Source organism: Dendrobates tinctorius, unplaced genomic scaffold, assembly GCF_039654945.1.
Source record: "Dendrobates tinctorius isolate UK_male_01 unplaced genomic scaffold, ASM3965494v1 ptg000010l, whole genome shotgun sequence".
Taxonomy (NCBI): domain Eukaryota; kingdom Metazoa; phylum Chordata; class Amphibia; order Anura; family Dendrobatidae; genus Dendrobates; species Dendrobates tinctorius.
Window position 1 is genome coordinate 9,756,981 of NW_027361678.1, and position 15,224 is coordinate 9,772,204.

Sequence of the window (15,224 nt, forward strand, 5' to 3'; positions counted from 1 at the left end):
TCTCTGAACGCACAGTGCGTCGAACTTTGAGGCAGATGGGCTACAGCAGCAGAAGACCACACTGGGTACCACTCCTCTCAGCTAAGAACAGGAGGCTACAATTTGCACAAGCTCATCGAAATTGGACAGTAGAAGATTGGAAAAACGTTGCCTGGTCTGATGAGTCTCGATTTCTGCTGCGACATTCGGATGGTAGGGTCAGAATTTGGCGTAAACAACATGAAAGCATGGATCCATCCTGCCTTGTATCAACGGTTCAGGCTGGTGGTGGTGGTGTCATGGTGTGGGGAATTTTTTCTGGGCACTCTTTGGGCCCCTTGGTACCAATTGAGCATCGTTGCAACGCCACAGCCTACCTGAGTATTGTTGCTGACCATGTCCATCCCTTTATGACCACAATGTACCCAACATCTGATGGCTACTTTCAGCAGGATAATGCGCCATGTCATAAAGCTCGAATCATCTCAGATTGGTTTCTTGAACATGACAATGAGTTTACTGTACTCAAATGGCCTCCTCAGTCACCAGATCTCAATCCAATAGAGCATCTTTGGGATGTGGTGGAACGGGAGATTCGCATCAGGGATGTGCAGCCGACAAATCTGCGCCAACTGTGTGATGCCATCATGTCAACATGGTCCAAAATCTCTGAGGAATGCTTCCAGCACCTTGTTGAATCTCTGCCACGAAGAATTGAGGCAGTTCTGAAGGCAAAAGGGGGTCCAACCCCTTACTAGCATGGTGTACCTAATAAAGTGGCCAGTGAGTGTATATATATATATATATATATATATATATATATATATATATATATATAGGGAGCTCCTCACTAACCTCCTGTGCATTTAGGATCTTCTCCATATTATCAATGTCCCGGTAGAAAACTTGCTCCTGGTGCACCTGCTCCAGTAATTTTCGCTTCATTTCCCAGTGCTGATAAAGTTTCTTGTTTTCTTCAACAAGGGCCTGAAGTTTTTCTCGAAGCTAAAACATGAAATATGAATTAAACCATCTCATTAAAAAATCACGACTTCTAATGTCTACAAGCTCGTACTGGCGGACAAACTCGAGTATCCAAGTAACCTGAGGAATTATTTTTTGTCCTCTGCTGATATGGTCTGTGCCCTATCGTCTGTGCCCTTTCGATAAAAATCGAATTCCCTTCATTGGGAAATATATTGATAAGTGTGCTATAGAGTTCCTGACGGCTCTCCTTACACGTGGGGTGCAGTAAATACTTGTATAGTCAAGTAATTCATACATTTGCAGGAAGGATAGCAGAGGAATAATGGAATGTGGAGAGCAAACTAAATTAAGAATTTAATTTTTTTTTTAACAAGTCTTTACTAAAACAAACAAGTCAAGAGAGCTGGCATAACACCAGGATATCTGCCGCAAAATTGCTGAAAGAAATGACATGCTGCATATTTAAAGGGAATCTTGTCAGCAGGTTTTCGCTAACTCATCTGAGAGCTGCCTGATGTAGGCAAAGAGAAGTTGAATCCAATGATGTATCACTTAGATTACTGGGTGCAGCCGATCGCACACAGAGCTTTTAGATTTAGCATGAAGCAGAGCTTAAAACCTAACCATGCCCCCACCACGCTCTCCATGTACAAAAGACATAGAAAGTGAGGTGCCTATCACAGGTGGGGCGTGTCAGACCACAGATCACATGACCAGCTAATCCCAGCAATGGTAAGCTCCTGGTGATAAAACAGTCATTGTAAGCAAACAAAACCTTGGAGCTTGATAAGAGAGGCATCAAAATCTGTGTTTTAATGCCTACACCATGCCATCTTCAGCTTACATAGCAAAAAACCTGCTGACAGATTCCCTTTAAATCTGCAAATCACAAATAAAAAGTGTGTGCATGACACTTAGGGATTCTCATTCACTTTACTAAAACATCAGGAAAACTATAGGAAAATGCCTTTGTACGCAAACTGCTCCATTTACACTGAATGATCATTATCAACAATAATTCTTAAAACCGACTAGAGGGCGCGGACCTGGCTCCATACAGGTGTATGGCCAGCAGTATGTATAAGGCCGGTTTCACATTTGCGCTTCAGGGCGCAGCGACGGTCTCCGCACGGCCGCTGCTAAGCCCCGCCCCCTGCCGCGCCTCCACCGGTAGCTCTGCCTCCGGGTGCATAACCCTGCATGCGTCATGCGTCCCTTATCTTTATCACTGAGGACGCAGGCCATGCGCAGTATGCGTTTCTGCGGCGCCTGTGTCCTTTTGACGGTGCGCCGACCAGCGCCAAACGCAACCTGTTGCAATTTGGTTGCGCTCGGCGCACCGTCAAAAGGACGCAGGCGCCGCCAAACGCATACTGCGCACGGCCTGCGTCCTCAGTGATAAAGATAGGGGACGCATGACGCATGCAGCGTCATGCGCCCGGAGGCGGAGCTACCGGCGGAGGCACGGCAGGGGGCGGGGCTTAGCGGCGGGCGTGCGCAGGCCGTCGCTGGGCCCTGACGCGCAAATGTGAAACCAGCCTAACTTGTACACTTGTCTGTAATCGGTGAATCCCCGCAGTGCGCTGTGACTGCAGACTTATCGGTTTTGACCAGACCACCCCTTTAAATGATCGTAATGTACCATTGATATGCCATAAAATTATATTGATACCCACTAAAAGGTGCATAACAGCTGCTCTTTAAATCAGGATATATATGTATCTTGATGTTTATAAACATCCATTAAAAAATAAAAACTAGAAATACAACGTACAGTTCACGGATAATGAAACATGAAGTCAGATAATCGTGCCTTTATAGCATTTATACATTTGGTGCTTTTATCTCTATTACCTGCTCTTCAGGTTTTTTTCCTTCCTGTAGAAAGGATTGTCCAACAGCAACTGTCTTATTATAGGTTTCTTGATGGGCATCCATGTTCTGCTTTAGGTCTTGGTGGGCATTCAGTCTCTCGCTACTCGCTAGAACTCCCTTTATTGTCTCCTCAACATTCATCTCACGGGTTATTTCTGCAGCCCACGAGAAGTAGTCACGCACCTGTACAGAAAAAGATCATTTACAGCTCTGATACATTGTTGCTGGAACATAACTGAATAAGCCATAATGGATCCTCTTTTACATCGACCATTGATCCCTGGTGTCACCAGATGGCTGTAACTTGCCAGACTTTTCTCTTACAAGAGTTTATGAAGGTTGGGATCTAAGGTTTCTCCTTGCGGATAGTGACATGCCAGGTCTTGCATGGTCTACGAAGGTGTAATGCTACAAATTCCATAGGCGAAGTGGCTCCAGGAAAAACAACACTCATTTATTGATGATGGTGGGACCAAAACTTGAATCAGTGTGTAAGGGAGATGGACAGGGCTGGAGCAGCTTCTTGTGTGTCTGGGCTGGAACCATCGGGGCTATCACCATTGTTGCGAGGGGAAGCACTTTCTGACCAGAGCAGACTTTTGCACCTGACTGCAGGGGGAGGGGTAGGGATTAAAGGAGCTGAGTGCATGAAAGGGGGATTTCTGGTGGGAAGACAGCTGACATGCAAGGAGAAGGTTGACTCCGTCTCCACGGTTCCCCGCCAATCAGCTGGCCTATGCCGCAGTTTAACCGCCTCTACATGCACTGCCTGCATGGAGATACAGCCGAGTTCCTGGCAAACTTCCATACCTGAGAGCTCTGATTTGACAACACCCTTCGCAGTGCCTGACGGTCGTTACCAGACGGAGGACGCGCAGCACGCTGACTCCGCAGTTCCCTCTGCGGCCTCCTCTCCGGAACTTTGTAGCCCACTTGTTTTTCCATCTTCTACTCCCCGTAGAACTCCATGTATCAGGACCGGAAGCCCGCGCCTGGAAAAGCCAGGAACTGCCGTTTCGTTCAAGAGACATTGCTTTGACTTCATCTGGGATCGCTTCAGAGACTTCTCGTGTCACCTACGTCGACATCGTGGGATCGTGTAACCCTGACCTTCCGGGAGCTACAGACTGATAAGTTGATCCAAACCTTTACAGTTCGTTATTAACGTTATATCTACACATTTCATCCTTCCTGTATTTTTATTATTGTGCTCCTGCGATCTCCCTGCGTGGAGTACTGTTTGCTGATTAATCTCTGCATAAAATACCCGTTAACTCTTGTTCTGCCTCCTGCTTGTTACTGCATCCCAAGTTCCTGCCAGCAACCTTACAAGTGGACAGCTTGCACTTAATAATGAACCTTCTAAAATGGATCTAAAGACAGAAATGATAGCAGCTTCTATAAGAAAACAATATGTAAACAGATCATACCTACCAACAAAAACACCGAATTTAAAGAGTGTCCGTCATTTTAATTTTTATTTCCTGTATCAATAGTACAGGTGAAAATAAATAACCTTGTAATATATCTTATCAGAACAATCTGCTTCTTTCGCCTCCTGGTTTTAACTTTCACTCTCAATTCATATGTAAAATCTGGATTCAGCGAAGACAGATTATGCTATTACTGAGATAGGAGATGACAATTAGTGCTTGCAAAATTCTATGGAGGACGGAGGAGCTGGACGCAGAAATGCTGCAAGTTCCATAGAACTTTATGAGCACCAACTGCCATCTCCTATCTCAGTAACGGGAAAGTCTGAATTTACTGAATTTTACCCGAGAAATTATAATTATAAGAACGAAAGATCAGTCCAGGAGGCTAAAGAAGCACATTCCTCTAATAACACATATTACAAAGTTTGTTACTTTTCACATTTACTATTGACTTATGAAAGAAAAAAAGAAAAAAACAATGATTACTCTTTAAGTTTCAAACTCTGCAACACCCCCAAAATGCTCCTTTAGGGAGCAGTTTTACTATGCCCTGAGCCTTTCCACACCCTGTTCCTGTGACTATTTATGCCGCTTGCCTACTATACCTTTATAACCAAGTGACAATACAATGTATAATGTTTACAAATAAACAATAGTGGGCAGAGCAGAGATCTTCAGAGGTTAAAGCTAAAAAATACCCTTGATTTTGCAGAAATGTTGGTCGATCTCGACCATCATCCCAAGGGCCACGTGACTATGAAGACGTGATGTAGCCTGCAACCTACGGAGTTGCAACACATACAGCTGTCTAATGTTCTTAAAAGGAGGCTCAGTGACTGATCCACAGGTCAGCTCCAGATTATATATATTTAGGATTCACAGCCAGCTAGTGTTCCTCCTCCGTCTTCACGTGATTCTCAAACTGAAACTCATCCTAAAGGCAAAATTATAAAGCCAAAACTTGGTATTTATCAAGGCGATAAAAGTTCTCGAATTAGAAAGCAGAGCTCAAGGGTTCACATATTTATTGACCAAAAGGGGTTTAAAAGGAAGACAACCCTTGTCCATATTTCCTGTTGGAACATTGTAGAACTGCACTCCTTCCATCCAGATCTGCATTATGTTGATGACAATTTGGCAATGAAATGGCATTCCCCTGCAGGACCAGATGAATGGCAGAGATGAGAAGGTAGACCCATGATCAGTCAACCGGCTTACATAAAAATGGGGTTGTCTTCTCAAGTATCTACTTTCAGACCACTCTATTAACCCCAGTAAGCTTGAACATTTTGATGAGGATTCATGTTTATGTCAATGCGTACAGAGACATTCTCAAGGGCACAAATGCTCAGGCCACCATAAACATCAGACCGTCATCTGGTCCTGGAGAACGTGGAAGGTTGAGGGGAGTGTAATCTTATGTGCATGGCGACACATGGTCTGTACACTTCTAGTTGTTGTACAAGTTATTCAGACACTTACGGCTGCCAGGATAAGGTAGAACTTGCGGGCCTGTTCCAGGTCTGTTCTCCTCTTTTCTACTTTGGTCTTCATCAGCTCCCATTTCTCCACCACTTCGTTTTGTATCTGTTGCAGCCTCAGATTTTGCTCCTTGGAACACCGAGGCAGTGATCCATCCGCTGCATCAACAAGTTCTTGAAGCTGCAAAGTATTGCAAATAAAATCATACATTCAAACACTTTCATCAGTAAACTACTGTAAACACATATATTACCAGTAAAGATAGGTGCAATATTATGAAAAAAATAGAACAAAAGTGTTTTTTTTCTGTGTGTGTGTGAATGATGATCCGGTAATAACATATGCAATAGCATGTAGCTGAATAGTGGGCACAAACTTAAATGTTTCTGGTCGCCCCAAGGCACACCAATTTGTCACTGGCCATGGCTCTCGCTGCTCCTGTTCTTTGTTCACCAAACACAGCTATCTTAAATGTAGTGGCTGTGCTACTGTAGGTAATACAGCTCTACTGCAATGGTCCCATCAGTAAGCAGATTAGTGGGAGGTGCTGGGAGTTGAACCAGATCAATCTCATCCCAATGACCAAGCTTAAGGACAAGATATTATTCTTAACAATATTATTGTAGTATCCTTAACAATATTATGAATGATCCTGCTATCTACTTGCCTTATCTGTTCTAATACTGGAGATACCGGGGCTGCTGAGGGAAGAAGAGGCTGCTCACACTGCTGTCCATCTGATCTAATATTGGAGATACTAGGGGTGCAGATGTAAGAAGAGGCTGCTCACACTGCTGCCCACCCTGCCTTCCTGATCTAATACTGGAGATACCAGGGTTGAAGAGGTAAGAAGAGGCTGCTCACACTGCTGTCCATCCTGTCTATCTGATCTAATACTGGAGATACTAGGGGAGCAGATGTAAGAAAAAACCTCAAAAGATTATTGGATCAAATATTCTGAAAAAACCAAGAGAGCAAAAGGAATTTGACCCTAAAAATTAACTTTTATTCCAATATTAAAAACCTGGATAGTACCAATATAGGGAGCAGGGTACATAATATTTTGAACATACAAATTGTGCAATATATCAGGGCACTACACTCGCCCTAATAAGCCCTAGTGCGTCCCTTCCTTGCCGCGGAGGTTGGCACCCTAATATATGCGATATGGCGCCCCCGCTCAACGTCGGTGACCCTAATAGCACCCTGTACAACCCTAGTCGACGAAGATGATACACAAAAAAACACAAACACACACAGATCCCGAAAAAAATGACCCCTAGTGGAGAGACCATGTACTGTCTCTAGGAGTACACCTAATCTTAACACAGAGTGGAGGGTATATATCCACCCTAATATCTCGTAGTAAAAAATGCTTATGGTTGCAGCTCAATTAGAACCTTATCTCATAGGAAAAAATGCCAAATGCTGCATAGGTGACAGACTGTAGCTTTCTAAAAAATAATCATACTAATAGTGATACAGTGCCTGAGAATTTTTTTTAAAATTTGTGTGCAAATAAGGGGGCTTTGTTGCACCTGTGGCGTTGTCAAAAGTTCAGTGCACCATTACCTCCCTTCCCTCCTCATTTTGCATGTGTGGCGCCCCTGAGGGTTCAGTCGCCACAGAGTTACTGCATCTCCTCCTGAGGTGTGGTATCCCACTATCCAGGTAAGTTGGAGACACCTGACCACACTCAAACACTCACATCCCACACACACACCAGTAGTGTAGCAGAGCAACCTTTGTGGATCCCTGCTTGGAACACGAAGAGTGCTGGGAGGTGGGTGGAGCTTAGACTGCACATTAGAGCGGGAGAATGTTAGGAAAAGTCAGTTGGTGAGAGAAGATCCCCAGAGAGGGATGGAGTGAAGGTAAGTGCTGCAGCAGACTTCAGTGACCTGGAGCTGCTGGCACGGGAAAGAGCAATAGAAAGCCTGATTCTTCAGAAGGAAGAAAGATTGGTGAGGAACGTAAGGAGAAGAGAACTAAGGACTAGGGTCAGGGCAGAGCCCTTCCTGCAGTTTGAAGCGCATGGCCGGAGTCCGGTCTCCGAGGCTGTTTGTGAAACTAATGTTCCTGCAGCAGAAACCGGAGGAATAGAAGTTGTCACCACTTTATTCCCATCTAAGACTCGGGGCACAATAGCAATGTGTGTGAGCCGGGACCTGAGAGTAGGAAGTCCTCGAAGCAGGCTACAGCTATCTGCCGTACGAGTGGAGTTCCAAATGACATCTGGAAGGAGGAACTTGAGTTTAATACACAACTACAAGTACTTCAGTTTAAGCGCTAGTGAGGAGACGTTCAGAGAAGGCACATGTTGGAGGAGTGCTGGAAAGGTGTCCTTTACCTTGCCTGGGAGTTGGCTGAGCCCCTGACCTGTAGGACACGGCACCGAAGTGGGCACCTGTATGCGCAACAGACTCTGAGTAAAACCTTGGAACTACAAGCTCTTGTGTCCTCCACTTATTCCTACGCCTTGCACCCAGCTCTGCTACATCTACTTCTTCACACTGACTCCCCATTTACCAACCTCCTCTACACTGCCCTGGGACTACAGCTCCACCTGTAGGGAGCCTCAACATCATTGCTGCACCACACCATCTGTCCCAGGGAAGCAACCCTGCAGCGCTGGTCAAACTGACCGTAAACAACAGGTGGCGTCACAAATCATCTCAATAACTTTATCCCCATCACTCTACCCCTTTTACATTGACCACCTGAGGCCACGGACCGGGTCACTGCCACTGTGACATCTCCCTTTGACACCAACGGGCCCGGCACCGACTACCCCACGGCCTCCGGGGGCGAGTCACATGTTTAGAGCTTCCCTTGCTTCTGATTGACATGGCTCGCTTCCCAGAGTGAGCGATACCTAAAGTCAGCCTCATGTATGTGCTTGTGTGCACTGACACTGCCTAAGTCTGGCCGAGCGCACACAATGGCCAGGCGAGTTCTACTCCCTGGCTCCTCTGTGCTGACAATGCTTACTACACTTACAAGTGGTAGGAGAGTAGCGAGTGCTGTAAACAGAGATGAGCAGGGTAGGAGAACACACCTGGCCACTGTGGACATGTACAGGCAGTGTCACTGTGCACATACACGCTAGCGGACTTTAGGCAATGCACGCTCTGTAAAAAAAAGAGTACTGTAAATCAGAAGCAGGGAAGCCCCCAACGTGCAAAGTAAAGGGGGCTGTCACGCTCACCCCTTGGCTGAGTGGCGCGAGCCGGGGAGTTGTGGCCCCACTGTGCCACAAACCAGACTACCCTGGAAGGGGCGTAACTACGGCAGCTACCTCGGTCTTCGCTGGAGCCTCTGATGGTGAGGTCAGGCTTGTGCGGCAGGTAGCTGCCGGGTGCCACTCCAGGGTGGTGTCTGGCTGTGGCTGCTGATCCCACTCGGGAACAGGACACCTGGACAGGTGTGAGTGACAAGCAGGCTGAGACACAGGGCAAGCGGACACGGCTGGGACACAGGGCAAGCAGGCACGGCTTGGTACACTGGCAGGCGGGCACGGCTTGAAGACACAGGGCAGGCGGACACGGCTTGGAGACCCAGGACAGGCGGGCACAGCTGGGAGACACAGGACAGGCGGGCACGGCTGGGAGACACAGGACAGGCGGGCACGGCTTGGAGACACAGGACGGGCGGGCGTAATATGAGAAGGGGCAGGTAGGGACTTGTTCACAGCAGGTGCAGGCTGGAGGGAGTGGTGACTGTTGGAACAGGATTTGGACCTGTTCACACAGGAGGTGCAGGTATGGATATAGGCTGGAGTGCGGAGTAGGCTGGGCAGCTAGAGAGCCGTGCAGGCAGAGCTGCAAGGGTGCAGATTCACAGATAGAGCTGCAAGGGTGCAGACTCACAGATAGAGCTGCAAGGGTGCAGATGAACAGACAGAGCTGCAAGGGTGCAGATGAACAGACAGAGCTGCAAGGGTGCAGATGCACAGACAGGGAGGACACAAGGAAAGACACAGCAGGGAAGGAAGCCACGGACAAGGAGAAACGGAGATTAAGGTAGGACAGAGTACAGACAAGGTACTGGGACCAAGACTCAAGGGCCAGGATATTCAGCCTCCTGGCAGGCAGACAAGGTACAAGGCAAGACTAGGAGTAATCCTCCAGAGAAGGAGATACACAGAACAGGGCCTGGCTAGCTCAGCAGCAAGTTGCTAACTGAGTATAGACATTGCTCAGGCAATGTTTCAGTGGTTGTAGTGGAGCTAAATAGTCAAGGGCTCTAGGTGATTGCTCAGGGACCCATTAGCCAGGTGCCCCCTGACTGCATAAGAATCAGAGAGTTCAGGCGCCGCCCCCTATACACACAGTCAGGAAACATGGAGAGCAGAGGCACAGAGCTGGCAACAGACAGAATTCACAGCATGGCTTGAAGCAGAAAGTAAGTTGGTGTGCGGGGGATGGGAGGCCATGCAGTGATGCCAGCAGGGTTGTTACAGGGGCGTAAACAAAGCCCCTTCATTTGTATATAAAGAAAAAGTTCTTATCTCAGACTTTGTACCAGAAATGAGAAGAGTGCTAGCAACAATATTATAGGGTCTAAGTCCCCTATATCACAATATAGGTAAATAAAAAGGTATTTGTGGGGTGATGGATTCCCTTTAGAGAGTTAGTAAAAAATAAAAAATAAAGAACGGGGCTCTTTTTTCTGCAACCCTGGATTGAATAAAGTATAGGTGTGTATTTTTGACCTCTGTTCAATTCATTGTCAATGGGATTGTAGGAGATATAGTAAATCAAGTGAATTATGCCAAGTACTGCCCATAAAGTGGGGTTGGGGGTCATATATGCACAGGGAGCCCACCGGGGAAATCCCCTGCTCCCCTATGGGCCAGTCCGAGTCTGTCTGCAACCATTGTGACGCATTGGTTTTCAAAAGGTTGGGAGGGAGGGGATGGAGATATGAAGCAGATAATATTCCCAAGGTTGCAGAACATTTTCAATCAAGACTACTCGTAACTCAGCTTATTTTTATTTTGTTGCATTGGAGCAATAAAAAAATAAATAATGCTTCGTTATTCTTCCTTTCTAACTTCACAAGGAAAGAGAAGTTACTGTTAAAAATGGATAAAATGTCAGTTTTCTTGTCCTCTTGTATTTCACACATGAGAGTCAAAGTTATAGACATGCCGCTGTTTCTCTATTCTTCTGTATTGCAGTATGTATTGTAGACGAGCAACATTTCTGCTAGTTCACACATTTTATAAAGATCTATAAAAATCTAAAATTGAAATAAAAAAGGACGCTAACAATAGTGTTACATGCACACATTTTAAGCATTTTTTTTTTTTTGGGGGGGGGGAGTTGTCAGTATATACAAAAGGTGCCGATAAGTTTACGAGATTTAAAAAGCACTCTTAATATATTGCAGCCATCATATTATATAGCACTGTGTACTTACAATTGCTCATTTTGCCTGTCTACTCAGTTAATTCTTCTCTTTTCCATTAGGTCTATGAAATCACGTGATTAAAAACTGACTGGCTGAATCCTTCTCTATATGTAGGAACAGGAGATAAATTTTCGCTGTATGAGTCATCACTGCAAATGTCCCTGGTAGGGGAGAGGACCTAAGCAGCTGAGTCAGGAGTTGAAAAGGGGGATGACTCATGTAGGGGAAAGAGACTTCCTTTTTTCTATGTAGAGCATAGAAAAGAGAAGAATTAATCGAGTAGAAAGCCAAAATGAGCAATTGTAAGTACACAGTGATATATAATATGATGTCTGCAATTTATTAAGAGGATAACAACTTTGATGGGAGGAGGAGCAGGAGTTCATTTACATTGAGTTGTGTGTCAGTTGTTCGGTCAGAAAAACTTACTTTCCAGACAGCCTCCTCTTTTTTTTCATGCATTAACACATGATTGAAGTCTGTACTGAAGTGTCACCGAGCTGTGTGAATGCTTGTGACAGCTGAGCCACATCAGCCATGTAAGAATAGTCTTAAACGGGGAGCACTGCGGCTACGATTCCCCAGACATGCATAGTAATGAATCGCTTACCTGCTGCTCATTCCCAGACAACTCATGTTCCAGGGCCTCGTGTTTCCGCAGCTGGGACTGGACTCCACTAAGGTCTTTGGCAATGTCATCTGGAATGCTTTGGGATTTTTCCTGCCAGGCAATTGAAAAAAAACAAAACAACATCTATGCTCAGATATCTAATGATAAGATCCCAAAATACTGTGTCACCTCTGTCCATTTTCTGGCACATTAGTGTAATATCATGTATCTGGTGCCAATTATCACCAACGATCTTTAAGGGCCCGTTACACACAGCGATCTCGCTGGCGAGATCGCTGATTTTGTGACACATCAGCAATCTCTCCAGCGAGATCGCTGTGTGTGACATCCAGCAGCGATCGCCCCCCCCCCCGCGGGGTATCGCTGATCGTGCTGGATCGTCCTGGCCCGTTTTTTCATCGCTGCTCTCCCGCTGGCCAGCGCGCATCGCTCGTGTGGCAGCGGGAGCCAGCGATGAGTGACGCTGCACGCTGGTTACCTACGTAAACATCGGGTTTCTAAGGGCCTCGGGGCCCTTAGAAACCCAATGTTTACCCTAGATACCAGCGTGCACTGCAAGCAGGGCGGGAGGTGGAGGCAGAGCGGTGCACAGACCGGAGTAGCTCTGCTATCTGCTACTCCAGTCTGTCTGGAGTAGCAGATAGCAGAGCTACGCCGGTCTGTCTGTGCCGCTCTGCCTCCACCTCCGGCCCTGCCTGCAGTGCACGCTGGTATCTAGGGTAAACATCGGGTTTCTAAGGGCCCCGAGGCCCTTAGAAACCCGATGTTTACGTAGGTAACCAGCGTGCTCGCTGGTCCTGATCGCTGGAGGGGCTGTCTATGTGACAGCTCACCAGCGATCAGCTAACAATGTCCCAGCAATCCCATCCATGTCAGGTCGTTGGTGGGATCGCTGGGACATCGTTATGTGTAACGGTACCCTAGTGGAAGTTAATCGTAGACATGGGGTAATAATTGCTCATGGCAGTTCCTGAAAGCAAGGAATTAGCAATCTAATCTGAAAAATGCACAGATCTTTTTACGTGATCTATGCAAATAGTGAATTGGGCAGCACAGTGGCTCTGTGGTTAGGACGGCATCTCAGTGGTTTGCACAGTGACTCAGTGGGCAGCACGGTGGCTCAGTGGTTTGCACTGCAGCCTTGCAGAGCTGGAGTCCTGAATTTAATTCCCACCAAGGACAACACCTGTAAGGAGATTGTATGCTCTCTCCGTGTTTGTGTGAGTTTCCTCCGGGTTCTCTGGTTTCCTCCCACACTCCAAATACATACTGATAGGGAATTTATATGACGAGCCCCAATGGGGACAGCAATGATGATGTCTGTAAAGTGCCGTAAAATATGATGGCGCTATATAAGAAATCCTGAAAAATAAACTGTTCCATTAAACTACATTACTGATGTCATTTTTTGCATCAGTTAAAAACAGTCAGCTTTCTGGGAGGCAATAGTTTTTAATGGAACCATAAAGACTTAAAGGGGTATTCCCATCTTCAAGATCCTACCCCTTTATGTAGTATGTGTAATAATAATAATAATATTAGCCAATACCCACAATTAAAAATTTAAGTATAGTTATTTTGATTCACTATGTCACTTACCTCATGTGCAGGGCAGTGCAGTAGCTTAGGTATCCATGGTTACGACCACTGACAACTAACTGTCACTATATGAGTGGTCGCAACCATGGATACCTAAGCTACTGCAATGCCCTGCACATGGGATAAGCGACATAGGTTATCAGGAGAACTATACTACATTTCTAATTGGAGGTATTTGCTAATATTAATTGGGATAGGATCCTGGAGATGGGAATACCCTAATGAGCCTCATTCAGTCGACCGTAATTTTCCTTGTATTCAAAATGCAGACCATTATTCATCATCAGTTTTTTGGATACGAGTTTCATCAGTGATTTTTCACTGGAAAAAAAACAAAAAACTGCTCTGCTTCTCCTATTCATTGCAATGCTAATCAGCAGCACGTGGACTGTTCTTGATCCCATCCTTGTGCTGTCCGTGATTTTGCAAGACCCATAGATTTGTATAGGTCATTTTGATCTGTGACTTAGATTAAAAACACACGTCTCAAATGATTTTTAGCAAAAATTGCGAAAATGTGAACAGCCCCATTTACTATAATGGGTATGTGTTCTGTCCGTGGAAACACATATGTGACTCGCGGATATCTGAACGAGGCGTTAAAAGGCAAGGTGAGATCTGAGTAGGACATGCAGTTTTTATCAGATCGTCACATGATTCTAATTGCTACATATATTTATAAAAAAAATACTATTCATCAATCATATTAACCTCTATGTGAGAGAGGGCTTCTTTTAGATCCCAAAAACACTTATGAACAGCCTCAGCATCTTGCAGCCGTTTTCCCCGTTGCTTAGTTAGTTGCTGAAGTTCTTCCCAAGATGCCCTTTAAAACAAACAAACCAACAAACATACTTATATAAAAACTTATATTTAGCTTTATACTTATATGACAAAAATTAGAGTCCATCCCGATTGGTTCACCTTGTCGTGGTTGGATGACTCTTACGCTCTTTTGAACAAAATAGCGTCAGCTAAGTCCCCTATGTTATTCACATATATTATTACTATTTATTCACTTACTGCTCATTTCATTTTTATCCTAGGTTTTATAGCTTTGTACAATTTGCATGAAAAAAACAACACCTAATTCCATTCAACCAGATTTCTTTGTGTATTTAAAAATGTCAAAATAAGTCATAAAAATTGAAAAATATGCTGCTGAAGTGTCAGCGTTGTCAGAGTCATGTTACGCAGCTGTAGTATTTCATCCCGTCTTTCAGTATGCCAGAAATAATTATCTAATTAAAGCTTCTAGTCCGGAAAAGGCTGCAATTGCCAATTTGATTTTAAGCCTGGAGGATCCAGCTTCCAGAGACATACGACTCTGTTTCCTTGGCACTTCTTCTCTCCCTCTTTACCTGAGGTTGTAAAGATATGTGCAGGGCAGAAGGGATTAGTGAAAAATATGGTTTTTACCTAGTGTCTGACCCTACTAACTAAAAAAAAGCCATTAAACGAAGCAAAAGAACACAATCAACTCTTGAACGTGTGACGATATTGACATTGATAACTGCGGTGCGGCTTCATCGGTTACCGGCCAAGAATTACGGTCAGTTTCACCTATCACCTTACTGTACTGCACTTATGATGAACCACTTTGCAGGCAAAGCACAGTACTGGGAGACTATTACATTTATGTCCTGGGCACATTGCAACAGAATCCCTTTCTTAGCCAGAACAATACAGCACAATTAAAAATCTACTTGTTTGGTAAAAAATGTAGTAACTCAAGGCCAGGAGGACAACCCTACCCATGGTACGAGAAAAAGGAGGGTTTCCGACACATCCGTCCAGGTAATAAAATAAATAAATTTTAT

General features: G+C 45.2%; 1 protein-coding gene across 1 annotated transcript in view; it reads right to left on the bottom strand.

The window, feature by feature from the left end:
- Nucleotides 1-15,224, bottom strand: part of SPTBN5 (spectrin beta, non-erythrocytic 5) — a 313,866-nt gene that overhangs the window by 145,747 nt on the left and 152,895 nt on the right. The window contains exons 30-34 of the mRNA XM_073586632.1: nucleotides 14,116-14,230; nucleotides 11,785-11,895; nucleotides 5,760-5,939; nucleotides 2,821-3,024; nucleotides 835-984 (exon numbers count right to left, since the gene is read on the bottom strand). Of these exons, the coding sequence (XP_073442733.1) occupies nucleotides 835-984; nucleotides 2,821-3,024; nucleotides 5,760-5,939; nucleotides 11,785-11,895; nucleotides 14,116-14,230 (760 nt within the window). The remainder of the gene's footprint in view (nucleotides 1-834; nucleotides 985-2,820; nucleotides 3,025-5,759; nucleotides 5,940-11,784; nucleotides 11,896-14,115; nucleotides 14,231-15,224) is intronic.